The 14,445-nt window shown below is 37.0% G+C and overlaps 1 protein-coding gene across 1 annotated transcript; it reads left to right on the top strand.

Annotated features, from left to right (window-relative positions):
• The first annotated feature begins 40 nt into the window (after positions 1-40).
• Positions 41-14,021, top strand: LOC102194524 (E3 ubiquitin-protein ligase RNF213-like). Its single transcript, XM_013910126.1, has 23 exons — positions 41-141; positions 336-450; positions 2,185-2,389; positions 2,472-2,647; positions 3,312-3,434; positions 3,727-3,837; positions 5,700-5,942; positions 6,086-6,170; positions 6,571-6,605; positions 6,706-6,809; positions 7,467-7,620; positions 7,826-8,000; positions 8,165-8,253; positions 8,356-8,607; positions 9,109-9,238; positions 9,430-9,507; positions 9,916-10,096; positions 10,442-10,646; positions 11,146-11,223; positions 11,519-11,716; positions 11,842-11,931; positions 12,133-12,311; positions 12,831-14,021. The coding sequence occupies exons 3-23, from the start codon at positions 2,203-2,205 to the stop codon at positions 12,982-12,984; spliced, it is 3,027 nt and encodes a 1,008-aa protein (XP_013765580.1). The 5' UTR covers positions 41-141; positions 336-450; positions 2,185-2,202; the 3' UTR covers positions 12,985-14,021.
• The last annotated feature ends 424 nt before the right edge of the window (positions 14,022-14,445 follow it).

The raw sequence follows: 14,445 nt of genomic DNA, 5'->3' as shown, positions 1-14,445 counted from the left end.
GTTTTACATGTTTACTTTAAATTATTTTTTCCAAACAGAACATAAACAGGTTCACACCAAAGTTTTATCACCATTTGAAGAGTCCGCAGATAAAAACCCAGTTGTGCGATCAGTAATCCTCAAACTGCTACTGAAGTTCAGGTAGGTAACCTACTATAAATATGTCAATGATCAAAGATGATTGAGACTAACAAGACAGGTATCTCACTGATTTAAAGTGTATCTTTTATATCAGTTGACGAGCATTGCTACTTTAATAAAACTTGTGATAAAATCTGTAAATAGATTTAAATTTCTTTACCTTACACTATATGATTGACCTAACTCTGTTTCAGCTTTGATGAGGTTCAGAAATATTTGCAACAACATTTTTCATCTGTTGAAGAAAGCAGATTTGTGGATGATGGGGACAGAGCAGAGCTCTATGCTTTATACATCAACTGCTTGGAGGTAAAACTAGAAAAATGCTGTCTTAATTGTATTTAACTGTGTTAAAATGTACTTTAAAAAGGTGAACAGAAAAGGTTTCAAGAAGAAAATTACTTACTTTGACAGTATACAGTACTCCACAAACAAAAAGTATTTCTCTAGAAGGACATGCTATGATGAATTGTGAAGTACAGAGATGCCTCTCAGAAAACAGAAACCTAACCTTTATTTCAGCAAAAGGAAAGATTAAAGTCCACAGTGTCCATCCAGTCATTCTTTCCTATTCAGTGTCTGGAGGGGAGCTGGCACCTATCCCAGCTACCATAGGTTAAGGGAAGGCTCGGACAGGTCACCAGCCTATCACTGGGCTAACAGATAGAGACAGACAATCATTCATATATAGGGGCAATAACCAATTAACTTAACCCCAATAACTGCATGCCTTTGGACTGTGGGAAGAAGCCAGAGTACCCACAGAGAGCCCACACAGACATATGGTGGATTTAAACTCAGGATCTTCTTGCTCTGAAGCAGCAGTGCTAACCATTCCCCAAACGTTCTGCCCAGCCATGCTGTACAATGTAAATAACAAAATCTAATGTGATCTACTGAACAGAAGGTTGGTGGTTCGATCCCTGGCTGCTCCAGTCTGCATGGCAAATATCCTTGGGCAAGATACTGACCCCAAGTTGCTCGCCGATGCATCCACCAGAGTATGAATGTGTGTGATTGGTAGATAGAAAAGACCTAAGCATAAAAGAAAATGGATGTGAATGGGTAAAAGAGGGATGATGTACAGTGGCTTGCAAAAGTATTCGGCCCCCTTGAACTTTCCCACATTTTGTCACATTACAGCCACAAACATGAATCAACTTTATTGGAATTCCACGTGAAAGACCAATACAAAGTGGTGTACACGTGAGAACATGAATCAATAAAATTGATTCATGTGTGTGGCTGTAATGTGACAAAATGTGGGAAAGTTCAAGGGGGCCGAATACTTTTGCAAGCCACTGTATAAAGCGCTTTGAGTCCTCCGGGAGAGTATAAAAGGACTATATAAGAATTTGTCATTTACAACCAGAGCAAGACAAACAGAATCTAACATACAACACAAGTGGGTGGAAGAACGTGAGATAGGATAAGAATTACACACTATTTATTTGTATTTATACACAAGAGGGCAACTGGGAGGAATGAACGCAGCTAACAACACACAAAGACAACGAGAAAGGAGGGAAGGTCAAAATAAATGCAAGACAGTAGAGACAAATAACTACCAAAACAAAACAGGAAGTTAGAAGTGATAACTAAATGGGTAAACAGAGACACATAAATGAACTTAATGCAGGGAAACTGATACAGGAGGGTAATATAAGAAATATTTAGGATGAAACTAAAGTCTAAGCCAAACAGGAAACTACGATCTCTAAGGAATGCCAAAAAATTACACGAAAAAACAAATATAAACACCAAGCAAAGTAAAAGTCAAACAGAAAACAAAACCTTTGTCTAAATAAACAAAAATTCAAAGTTCATAAACTCAAAAACACTGGGTCCAAGACCTACAAGCATTAACACATCTGAAATGCTGTTTGCTGCTCTTTTGTTGTTTTGGTGGTTGGTTGGTTGACTGATTGATTGATTGTTATTTGTCAAATAGACAACCTCTGAATGGGGTATGGTCTAAATGACAGCTATACCTCAAATTGATATAGGTCAGATGAAGTGACAATTAACTGGTGCTATTTGCAGGACTCCATCTGGGAGAAAATGCCACTGGAGGGCAACAAAGCTGCAGAGTTACAATGGTTTACTAATGAAACACAGTTCCTGCGCTTGTTTTTGGAAGAAGACACTTCTGCTGCAGCAACAGTCTGTATTCAACACCTGCAACATATTGCCCGATTGCGTGTGACGCTCACCATGGCTGCACAGCTCATCAGTGACAGACTGCCTGGTAAGCTATACGTTTCCTATTGTATTGCACTACTACAGTTTGCAGTGGTTTGCAGCTAAAACAATGTTTGTCATTGTTCCAGACGGAGCAGAAGATTTTCTAAACATGGTGAAAAAGCTCTGTGAGGACAGTGGAAATGACTGGTATCGTGTTTACCTCATCCGCAAGCTCAGCGAATCACAGGGTGTGGAGTACGTCCAGACAATGATGAAAAAACCTGAGTTCTTCTGGATTTTCCCTGAAGAGATACATCAGCAGGTAAAGCTACTGCCAAAAACTAGAGTATAGTTAAATTAATTCAGACAGTTTTATCTATAATGTGTGAGATCATATCAATAGTTAGGCACTGTATTGGGTAAGGAGACTCTACAATGTAACTCTACAATGACAGAAGCCCAGACTTGTTGATGAACAAGAACAAGTAGGGAGGAATGACTCCCTTTTAATAGAAAAAAAGCCCCCCTCCACTCAGGCCAGCCATTTCATTGGAAGAAGTTGGGCTGAGGGAAAAGAAGACGAAAAAGAAGAGCCTGAGATATAACGAACTAAGATAAACAGGGAAGATCACAGCCTCCTGGGGAGTGAAGACAAAGAGTGATGGCTGCAAAACCGTAGCTTATAAAGTCAGATTTTACTGTGTTATGGTCTGTCTAGAGGTGGCCAGACCACAACATGAAGGCTTCCTGTTCAACTGAAATTTTTTTGGTTTTAAGAAGTGTGAGCAAGCATTTTAGTGCAGTGTGTGAGGGTGTCAGTGGTGTGGCTTTGCAATCGTTTGTGTCAAAGATAAAATTTCAGTAATGTGTGTGTAAGAGGCTTTCAGTAATAATGTCCCGAAAGGCCCGTCATACCAGAACATCTCGGGTGTAATATATGTACTTAAACATGCTTCCTTTTCTGGTTGCAATTTTGGTGTCAAAAGAATGAAGATGGAGGCCTGATGGACCAGTATCTTGTGTATGGAGAGGAGTACAAGTCCGTGCGAGAAGCAGTTGCCAAGGCAGTAGTGGACGGTGATGTCGAGCAGATAGAAGACGCCTGTGAGGTATAAATATGAGCCAAACATTCTCTTTCCTGTGTTTCACTTACCTGTTACTATTATATTGTTTTGATGAAACCACAATCTGTGTGGTAAATTCATTAAATAATAATAATAATAATAATTTAAACATTTAAACATTTCTCATTACTTGTACAGCACTGCTAGTTACATTATAAGACCTGAGATACTTTGTAGTACTCACAATAGTACTAGTACTTTACTCTATATGCTCATTTTTATTTTTATTTTTATTTTACATTTATACTTTTCATTATTATTATTTTTTATACATTAGAGATGCACGGCATCACCAAAGAATCGGACAGTGTTTCTCCTGCTGGCTCTTTTCCGAGAGGTTACAACTCTGTACAGATCTGAAAACAGGGGTCTTCATCCTACTCCTGAGGTATGAATAATGAGAAAATTACCATCTGTAGCAAATGGATAAAGCATCAAGACTCTAGAAGAATTATTGGATTTTATTCAGAAAAACATGGATTTGGGGATTTTATTCTCAGCTGTAAGTGTGACGCTGAGTCTCAAAGTTTTAGAAATATAAATGAAGGATGATGATTTACAAACTCAGGGACAAAAACAATCATTTCCCTATTTTCTAAAACGGTGTGTGCTGCTCTAGCAATAATGTTGGTATGGGTGTAAACCAGGGAGCAGTTTGCCAGTGGAGGGGGGAACTTCACCCCCCTTCTACTCGACTCTGTCTCTGCTAAATGATTCTTTATTCCCAGTGGGGAATCATCACCCCATCTGATTTTTAGTACTGCATCTTGAAACAGTCTACAGTGAAAATGTGACAGGATGAACAGGATCCTCTTTTGTTCCAGCTTTTCATAAAGCCACCAAGCACTGCTGTTTCTGAGTGAAAACTACAATTAGGTATATAAAAATCAGAACATCAGAAGACTCACACAAAATCCTCAGAATATTCCTACTGAGTATAAACCACAACTTATCATCTATATCACAATTCTGAAAATTGTGAGTTGTGTAGCTTCTTCTTCTTTTATCTTGGTACAGGTTACCCACAGGCTGCTGTTTGCAGCATCCTGGAGACATTCTTCTTATGAAGTCTGTCTCTGAAAAAAGTGGGAGTTTTTTTTTGGCTTTGCCTGTTATGGTGCAGCTGCTGTGATGTGCAGTTAGACGGGAGAAGCCACACTCATGAGTAAAAAGAACAACCCTAACCTGACTGTCATTCACATATTTCAGCCTGGGGTCCAAAATGTTGTAGAACATGTTACAAACGGAGTCATTTATTGACTCTCAAACTCCAAATGTTAGTCGCTTATCTCAGTAAATGTCTGGAGATTGACAGATGGGATAAAAGAGGATGACACACTGAAGAAGATGATCCTCAGGAAAGCAGAAAAAGAGCATCATCAATGCAGAATGTGTTTTTATTAACTGCTGGATTTATTTACCGCTGCTACCAGCAGCACTAATACTATTATTAGTAATAAATAAATCCAGTAGTTCATAGGAAAATATCTTGTAGTAGCACCACATTAATTTTGTTTTTTCATTAGTCTCCATAATGTGTGTGAGGCTGAGCAACAACAGCCTCTCCCTGCAGCTCCACACTGCTGAGCTGTCGACCTCAGAGCAATGTTGCAGTGGGGCGAGGAAGCTAAAGTCATCACCGTGGATCGTCCTTATGATGAAGTTGGAAGATACACGGGAACTCTCTTAAGCAAGCTTTCTTGTAATGTCTTTAATTAGTCTTAAGGAATAGTTCTCCAGGTTTCTTGAAAGGCATTCAAAGCTGTTCTTTGGATGTTGGCTGCCTTTTGTTGTGCCATGATGATCCCACGCTGCTACAATAATCTTGTGGTCTGGGCTCCCAGGAGACCAGTCCAAACTTCCATTGTTTGTTTGTCTTTCCAATGTATTCAGTGTGTTTGAGATCACTGCCATACTGAAAGTTGAAGTTATTGTCAGATGGATCTAAAATTGCATGAAGGATCTCAAATTTGACGAGAACAATAGCACTGGCCGAAATGCCAACCTGAACTGTAGCAGAGCCTCCTCCTGACCTCCCTGTACATAAACCAAAAATGTAAAAATCACGTTCATCACATCAGATGACCAGACACTCATTTCTACTTTCTAGTATATCTACTAATATAAAATCAAATATGACACTCTGTTTAACAAATTAGTGCAATTATTAAGTCAATTATTCTTCCTGTTTTTGAGGGTGAAATTTTAAATTGTATTGTTTTTCTTACATGTCTTCTATATTCCCTAAAGCAATGTCTTAAATTTGATGACCTCATCGAGGGCTCAACGTATCTGCATCAAGCAGAAGTAAGACGATTTGCCTCAGCCTTGGTTTACAACAGGTTGGGAGCGCTCACTGTTCAGCCTGGTAGTGCTATCATGGAGAACACCATCACTGAGCTGATCATTCATCTGGCAGCTGTGCTGCTCACTGGGAATCATCACCTGCTAATGCCACTCAAGCATCTTGGTCTGTCTCCTGAAAATATGCAGGTAAACATCAGGACATCATATGTAAAAAGTGGATGTAGTCATAAAGATGTCACCCACTGCTCAGTGGACTTGTTAACTTAACAACATTACATTTATGTTACCTTTGTGCAGTTTCTTAGATTGTCATTTCATTTAACCTACAGAGGGCTTTTATACCCACAATGCCTGATGACATTTTAGCTGTTGCCCAGGCAGCCATGAATTCTGAGGGCCAGCTCACTTGGTATGGTAAGTATTACTCCTTTTATATATGCAACTAAAACATTATAAATGATCCTTTGTAGTAATTTAGGTTTTCACACAAACAGCCCTAAATTTAAATCCTTTGAAGAATTCTGCAACAGCAAATATAAAGACATTTATAGGGGATGTAAAGCTTTTTAAATTTTATTGTGGGGCAAAGTCACCAGACTTATTTATTGGATTTAGCTCATGATTTTATGCATGCAGATTTTATGTCCAGGTGACCATTAACTTAAGTTAATAGTGGTAATGGTTCAAAATAAGAGTGTACAGATGTGTTACCAAGATGGCAAGAAGGATGTGGCAAGACTTGGTTCTAGGAGCACTTTGCATAAGCTTGCCTGCATATTATGTTTTAATAACTCAAGTGATTTTTTTCCCATAGTCTGTCCAAATAATCATCCATGCTGCGTTGATATGGTAAGCCATTTTAATTCCGTTCCAGTTAATATATTAATGACAGTGATTACAAATATAATGTTGTTAATAATTGTACTATTTATGCCATCTTTCGCTGTAGTGCGGCATGCCCATAGAGAGAGGCCGATGTCTGGAGTGTGGTGAAGAAGTTGGAGGAGAACATTACGCAGTCGTGCCTGGATTCACAAAAGTTCAGTTGCATGAGTGAGTGTCATTAAATTTCAAGAAATTTAATGTACTAAACACCTTTCTTTAATGTCTTGATGCATTCTCAATCATCCAGGAAAATAAATCTCCTAAAGTTGATTCTGTTCATCTGGACGCTGCATCCAGATGAACAGAATCAACTTTTGGAGACCTTTCTTTAATGTTGCAGTGAAACTCAGGTCTTAAAAGCTTGGTTCCTAGTTAATTTATATTCATAAATTAATATATGAATGATATCTATCTATCTATCTATCTATCTAGACTGTAATTCACATTTGCATGATTTATTTATTTGACACTGTGCCTCTTCATTAAATCCTCAAAGAAAATGATCAGAAGAAGAAATTGGAAGCACAAGATAATTCAGGCACTGCTCATTTGTCTTTAGATGATAACAAAGACTGATATAATTGAATTGCTCCGTAAAGTAGCTTCAGCTGATTTATAAAAAAAAAAAACTGCAGAAGTTTTCAGTATATTTATCCAGTGATGTCAAACCTTCCACTTGGAAAAGTAACACATATTTGGACTTAGACTTGGAAAGGACTTAGAGAAAGAAAAATGTGCATGTGTGAATGTGTTTTCTACCATTAAAGCTGTGGCACTGGGAGTATACCAGCTCTTCTTCTTACTGATGCAAATCTGTTGTTTTAGGGATCAAACACGTCCCGGTCACATTCTGGGAGACCCTGAACGGAGAAACAACCCAGATGCTTTAGACACCAAACACATGTCTCTGACTCCCTTCACTCTGGTCAGGTTGGTTACACATTTGGCCATGATGCTGGGAGCCTCAGAGAAACCTGAGGTGAGCAGAATATAATTACTCTATCTTTGTGGATCCTAATCATTTTTAAATGAAGTATCTGAAGTGAGAGTTACTTTGTACAGTAGTGGCAATATCTAAGCAGCTTAAGTCATAAGCTGTTCATGAATAATCCACAAAACTCAATGAATGATGTTGCTTGTTTTATTACATCTAACAATGATGCTGTCACTCACTCTTTGTTCAGGTTGTCCAACAGATAATCCAGCCACCTGTGGAGGATGTCAGTTTGTTTCTCAGGTTGCACATAACAAAGGATCTTGAGCATCTGTCCCAGGCACTGGGAAAAGGAGCTGACGACAACGTAACATCTGTTCACTTGGTGCTCAAATCACTGCAGGAGCTACCACGGGCCAGTTCCAGTAAGTATCCAATCTTTAGTCACATGAACATGTGTCAAATATGGTCACATCTAGAATGACAGGAAGAAATAATGGAAGTCAGTACTTCATAAGAACTTGATTAAAATTGTGATTCCATTTAAGCTTAGAAAGAGTCTGCCACTCATTTTTGACTTTTCTTCTAGCTACTATCGACCCTTATCTTACAACCAAAGAATCCAGAAACACCTGGGAGACTACTGTGGCGACAGATATTATGACACCAAAGCTGATGGTAATTTGTTAGCTCAGTTTTTACCCTTTTTGTCATGAACCCCTTTTCACTCTTATCTATATAAACCGTCTTTTATACCCTTTACCAATATTTTGTGTCCAGGATCTTGACCAACTCCTACAAGAGGCAAAGGGAACCATCAGAAATGACTCACGTGTATCTTCCAACTTCATCATAAGGACGATCCACGGTGATGACTTTAGCTTCCTCACCTCACTGCAACAGGGCTCTGAGGTCAACAGCTCAGCAGTGTGGAGCTGCAGGGAGAGGCTGTCGTTGCTCAGCCTCACACACATTATGGAGACGAATGATCAAAAGGAGGAGCTCCCCCTGCTCTGGAGGTTCCTGCAGAAGGTGTGTGTCTCACAGATGTAAAGCTTTGATTGATCAGAATTCACCCATCCAGTCAAAATTTTACTCGATTGCATGCGTGAATTACTGACCAGACTGAGGTTTTTTTTATTTGTTTGTTTTGTTTTTTGTCTTTGAGGTAACACTGTGCACTATGGATAATTGCAAAGTTTTCTTTTTTTAAAACCTTTAGACCAAATGTCAAATTTGCCCTCATATATTATGAGATGGATGAGTACAATGTTCTTTGTCACACATTTCTAGAATAGAAATTGAATAGAATTGAATAGTCTATCTTTTCCCACAACCTTCAATTATATCAGTGCACCACCATGCTATAACTAATTATCTTTATATATTTTAAATGTAAAAGCAATTTTAAAAAGTTTCAGTAAGCTTGTTATTATTCTCACTGGTAGAATTGAAAATAACCAAAGATACACAGCCTGTGCTGTTGAAGCATTGTTATCAGCCGATTGTTTTTTTTGTTTTTGCTTTTTTAAGGAGAGAGAATTTCGGCTTATCAAATTCCTCCCAGAAATCCTAAACCTGCAGAAACGTTTGGTGAGAAAATACCAAAATGCAACTGAAGATATCGTGGGCTCCATCAGAGAATTCATTGATCAGCAAACAGGTGCAGATTATATGGACCTAAACTCTCTCCAAATGTGAACAATGACTTGATTAATCTACAGTACTATTTCTGAATAAATGTGAAAATCACAGTCAAAATCCTTTAAAGTTGGCTTTTGCTACACAGACAAAGCAACTGAAATATTTTTTATTCTGTTTGTCATGCAAATGTTTTTAAATTTGTTGTTTCAGAAATGGGGCAGCAGTATCAAAAACACATTGAGACCTTCTTGAAAACATGGAATCAGCTAAGAGTTTCTGTCACCAGCAGTAAGTAAAGCACTTATTCTACCCTTTGTCTGAACAACAAGATAATTTGTTGGTGCAGTTAAATCTTTTATTGTTCCTTTTATTTTGTATTTTTTTTCAGGACATTTTTATCAACTATACAAAAAAATTGCTTGATTTGACTTTGCCTTACTGGGTTTAAAATGGGAACAGTGGAATTCTTGATTGATTTTAGTTGCCTTCGAGAGCAAACATAATTCTAATTCTAAATGACTTTGTAAACAATAGAGGTCAAAATAATAGAAAAAGATCTACCACTGACCAATTACTGAAAACATATTATTATTATTATTTGTTCTTGTGATTAAATGGAACAGTTAATAAACACATATGTAGATTTTTGTTATATTTGAAATAAGGAATTATTTATCTGTCCTTTCAAAACTATAGATGAAATAAAAATTCCAGAAGAATTTTGCAGCAGCGATTTGGACCTGGACAGTGACTTGCAGTACCTCCTGCCCCGTCGGCAGGGTCCAGGCCTGTGTGCCACAGGGCTGGTCAGCTATCTGGTGACTCTCCACAATGAGTTGGTGAATGCAGTGGACCGTCACACACGAGAGGACAGCAGGTACTTTTTTAAAGCAGGTTATGTAGCTTTTTTAATCAAGCTGTATCAGGTATCCTCCTACCTGAACTTCAAACAAAGGGACAGATGAGTCAAATGAGTATCATTCAGGGGTGTTAGTATTAAAAATCCTTTCTTTCACCTGGGAGCTTGACATAGATACCCAGAGCGACATAACCGATTACTGAGTCAATGCTATTGATACATGATATATTGTAAATATAATACAGTTCAGTTTTGTTCTCAACAAAAGTTTTCTTCATCAAAATAGTTTCTTGCATTCTAGACCAACATGAGCAAAGACATGTGGGGAGATTAAACTTTATATCTACATTGTGGTGTCTGCAGTGACTACACAGTGAGTCTGATGGAGCTAATGGAGCAGCATGTGATCAGCTATGATGTGGAGAAGGATCTGCTTCCACTGGTTTTGTCCAACTGTCAGTACAGCTTGGAACGTGGCCACGAGACAATATCTGAGTATGACCTGCCCAGGATCCAACAGCAGATCCTCACCCGCTTTCTGCAGGGAAAACCTCTCATTACCCGCGCAGTGAGTCCACACAGCCAGTTAAAACATGTGTTCCACGTCTAAAATTACACAAACTTTGGCTGAAATTAAGAGTTCCAGTTGTTTTAAACTCTTGATTTCTCTCCACTGCAAAGAAGTTCATTTTCTGTTGAAGTTCTATTGTAATAGACGGCAGGAGGGCTCAAGAAGCAAATACAGTACAAACACAAATAGGACTAAGCTATTACTGTTTGTTCCACATATTTATGACAGCACACTACAACATGTGGGTTTTACATCATAAGTCCTCCCTGACAAAACCTCCAAGGGATTCTTTTTCCAGAATAAAGCCAGGAATCTTTTGTTAGGCAAAGTTGGAAACCACTGCACTATGGAGTTTGTTTTTATTGTGTTGGTTAACTACAGTGGGAAATTTTCATCATTTGACTCAAGTCTTGTATCTGTTCTATGTGATCTTACTTAGTTTTAAATCATATTTACATCTTTCCCTGCTTCACTTAACCCCCTGTGTTTTATTAAGGGAATTCCCACACTGGTCAATATGCAAGAGAGAGACTATGAGACCATTTTCAAAACTGTTCATGGAAAAGTGGCACAGGTAAAGTAATATGACCCGTATTGAGTTTACAGTAAAAGTGCTAATATTTGTTTGGGAGATATTCTTGATAAATGGACTTACTATCTATAATCTGTAAATGGTTATTACAGGTATAGCAGATTGATGTTTTGTTTATCACCAAATCGCATAAATATTTTGGGCCGAATAGTCACAGCAAATAAGAAAAATTGTCCTAACATTCATCTATAAAAGATCTACTCACACATCACACAGTTATATTGGGATGATTTACTTTTCAGTGCTTTATGACTTCACTGCTTTGTTTCTCTATCAGACGGCTCTGTCCCGTTTGATCTGGAACTCCGTGTCGAGACAGCTGGACTCTTACAGCGAAGTGTGTGAAGCACTGAAGATTGTGGAGCTGCTTCTGGGTTATCTCTCAATGACTGGTGGTGATCCCAAAATGAAACTGGTCATTTACCTTCAGGAAATACTAAAGATGGACCAAAATATTAATCAGCACATACTGAAGGTCATTACATGTACACTCTCTCACTCTGACCCTCCCATATCAAAAATCAGTATTAATGACAAAGCAAAGACCAGAGAGAACAAACTATCTATAAGTTGATCTTTAAGTTGATCACTTTTTTGCAGGCTTTTGGCAAATGTCAACTCAGACACTGTGTTTGTCTGTGGCAAGTCCTGTCCTCTCTCAGATCTGAAAAAATGCTGCAACTGAAAAGGGTAAGTTTTGCAGTATGTTTTGTTTTCAGATACAAATAAAATTTCAAGTTCATACACCACATGTGGTTTTTCACTGAGGATACATAAATTGTAAGTTTTGATCCTAAGCTCCTGTGTTAGCACTTTGGTCATTATGACCAGATATGTCAGTCCATCTACTGTATACATACAAAATGCATGCTTGCATGTCTTGTTAAAAAGGAGCCCTTTTCGGGGTATCCAGCCGAGTACCAGGTGCCACTGACTGAGGAAAACAAGACTGAGCTGAAACGATTCATGTCCAGAGGAAACATGGACCAGTGGCTGCTTGAGATGCATGAGTTCCTCTTGTTGCGCCTGGGCCGCCTACGGGCAACTGAGGACTACAATCCATCAAAGAGGTAAACCTGTTGTATGGTATCAGATTGTTTGTTCGGTAATGCCAGGGTTTTGTTTGGCCCTGACTTAGCAGGTGTGAAGAACAATTTACATCCTAAACCTCAAAGTCACTGCAGATGATCCTGTGTAGCCAAAATATGGATATATAAGAGTGATCTCAGAGATGCAAAGATATGCGTACAGTTATAGATTAGTCTGAATGAAGCAAAATATTTTCATCTAAGTATTAAAAACAATACTTATATTTAAAACTATGTTAGTTTGTCCAATTAATTTTCAGTTAATCAATCAATCTTAAAAATGTCCAAGTACTTTGTGCATATTTTACTGTCTTCAGATAAGCCTTGTTTATTCATTTTCATATCTGTATAGTGCCCCATCGTTTGGCCTTTCTGTCTATACCAAAAGTATGAATGTCTTTATTTGTTATAATGTTTTTTTGTTTTCCTGCTAAGTAAAAAATTATTTGCTCAAATGTAACAGTAATGTATTAAAATTTATATTTTCTTTCTTTCTGACAGTCTGAAGGTGGCGGTCAGTGCCTACATGAATCGTAAAGAAGTAGAAGTCCCTCCTTACGTGGAGGAAAACTTCTCTGAAAATGTGCAGCTGTCTCAGATAATTGAGACCTGGAAATACACCATCACAGCCAAACAGGAGTTGATGAATGAGTGATGAACGGAATGAGTGCATAGAGAGATATTAGTTATCTAAAGAAGTAAACAAAGGTATTTTTTCTGCATTTATTGATGTAATAATCATAGGATGTGTTGTGCTGTTCATTTGTTTTTTGGAATTATTTTAGAAATTCAATTCAACAACCAAAAACTATATTTACATTTTAATATTTTATTTTTCATTATGATTTACTTCTCTTGTGAATAGGTTGAATTTAAAAAAAAAAAGAGTAATATTATCATGCTGCAAGGAGTGAATAATATTTCTCCATCTAATAAGAAATTAAAGGTGATTGATACACAGAAAAAAGCAAAATCTTGTAATCCAATGTAAATGAATGTGCACGGTTCGATCATAAACATGAAAGGGGATGGTATACTGAGCATTTTACACTTTTTCATACATATTTTATTTTTCTTATATTTTAAAATGCTTTAAGTTTTTATTTACATTTGTGTAAGAGTTGAGATTTGCTACATTTTATGGGTTTTTTTAAAAAATTTAATAGTTAGATTTATCAGATTTTCAACACATGTATTAAACCTGGTTGCGTTCAGCAGATAATCGAGAGATGAATTGGATGGGTTTAGAGAGATTTTAGTTTATCAGTTAACTTTAAGTCATACTACTTCTTTGAACTCTTTTATTTATTTATGGTCTTGTTGATGTTTTTCTTGATTCGTTTATGAGTAAGATTAGAAATTACCTTTAACCTCTGTGAAAACAATGAAACAGCAAAGCAGAATAAACTCAAGCACATCCTCAGTGAGCTGCTCATGTATTCACTGTGAGAGTATATACAGTATGACTGCTTTGATATATTTTATATATCATTCTTTGATGACTATTTTTGTTTTAAAGTAAAATCTTTTAGGGTGAAGTAACAACAGGATGGATTGATAAACTAGTGCAAAAACTGCACATTTTCCATTTTTCTTACATGTTAAAAAACTATAAATGTTCATTTGCATAAAAGTGACTTGAATACGTTCATTTAAAGAAAACATTTATTTTACAGCTAAAGAACAAAATATGATTTAAACATAAACTAGTAAAGAAATTAATAATTGATATTTTTCTTTTTACATTTTACTAACAGTGTCAAATACTTTTTTCTTGCATCAATTTGAAAGTCAATATTTTACATTTTATCTGTTTTCTCTAATACTTGGATTTGAAAACTTAAAAATAACACTGAGGCTCAACAAAAACAATGATACACAGCAAGGCAGATAAAACAAGTGCATTATTTCTTCACTATGAGCCACCTGCTCATGTGTTGCATTTTGTCAATCTAAAAAAGTTACTAAGAGTTATTTAGAAAATTCAGAAATGCATTGTTGAATTTGACAATCATATAGTGTGAAACTTTCTTGATTTACTCTTTATGTCGAGGGATTATGTGCACATTTCTTCTTTTTTTTCTGCTTTCTTTTTTTTTATCAAGTATATTTTGCT

Source organism: Pundamilia nyererei, unplaced genomic scaffold (genome assembly GCF_000239375.1).
Source record: "Pundamilia nyererei isolate P.nyererei 1_Seehausen unplaced genomic scaffold, PunNye1.0 scaffold00036, whole genome shotgun sequence".
Classification (NCBI taxonomy): Eukaryota; Metazoa; Chordata; class Actinopteri; order Cichliformes; family Cichlidae; genus Pundamilia; species Pundamilia nyererei.
The sequence above is the reverse complement of the archived record's forward strand: the minus strand, read 5'-3'. Positions and strand labels throughout refer to the sequence as shown.

Bases quoted from the DNA above. Each gene is read 5' to 3' on its own strand.
- LOC102194524 (XM_013910126.1), top strand. From the start codon at position 2,203: ATGCCACTGGAGGGCAACAAAGCTGCAGAGTTACAATGGTTTACTAAT. The intron at 5,943-6,085 runs GTAAACATCAGG...TTTAACCTACAG, and splicing joins TGTCTCCTGAAAATATGCAG to AGGGCTTTTATACCCACAAT. The intron at 6,171-6,570 runs GTAAGTATTACT...TTTTTCCCATAG, and splicing joins GGGCCAGCTCACTTGGTATG to TCTGTCCAAATAATCATCCA.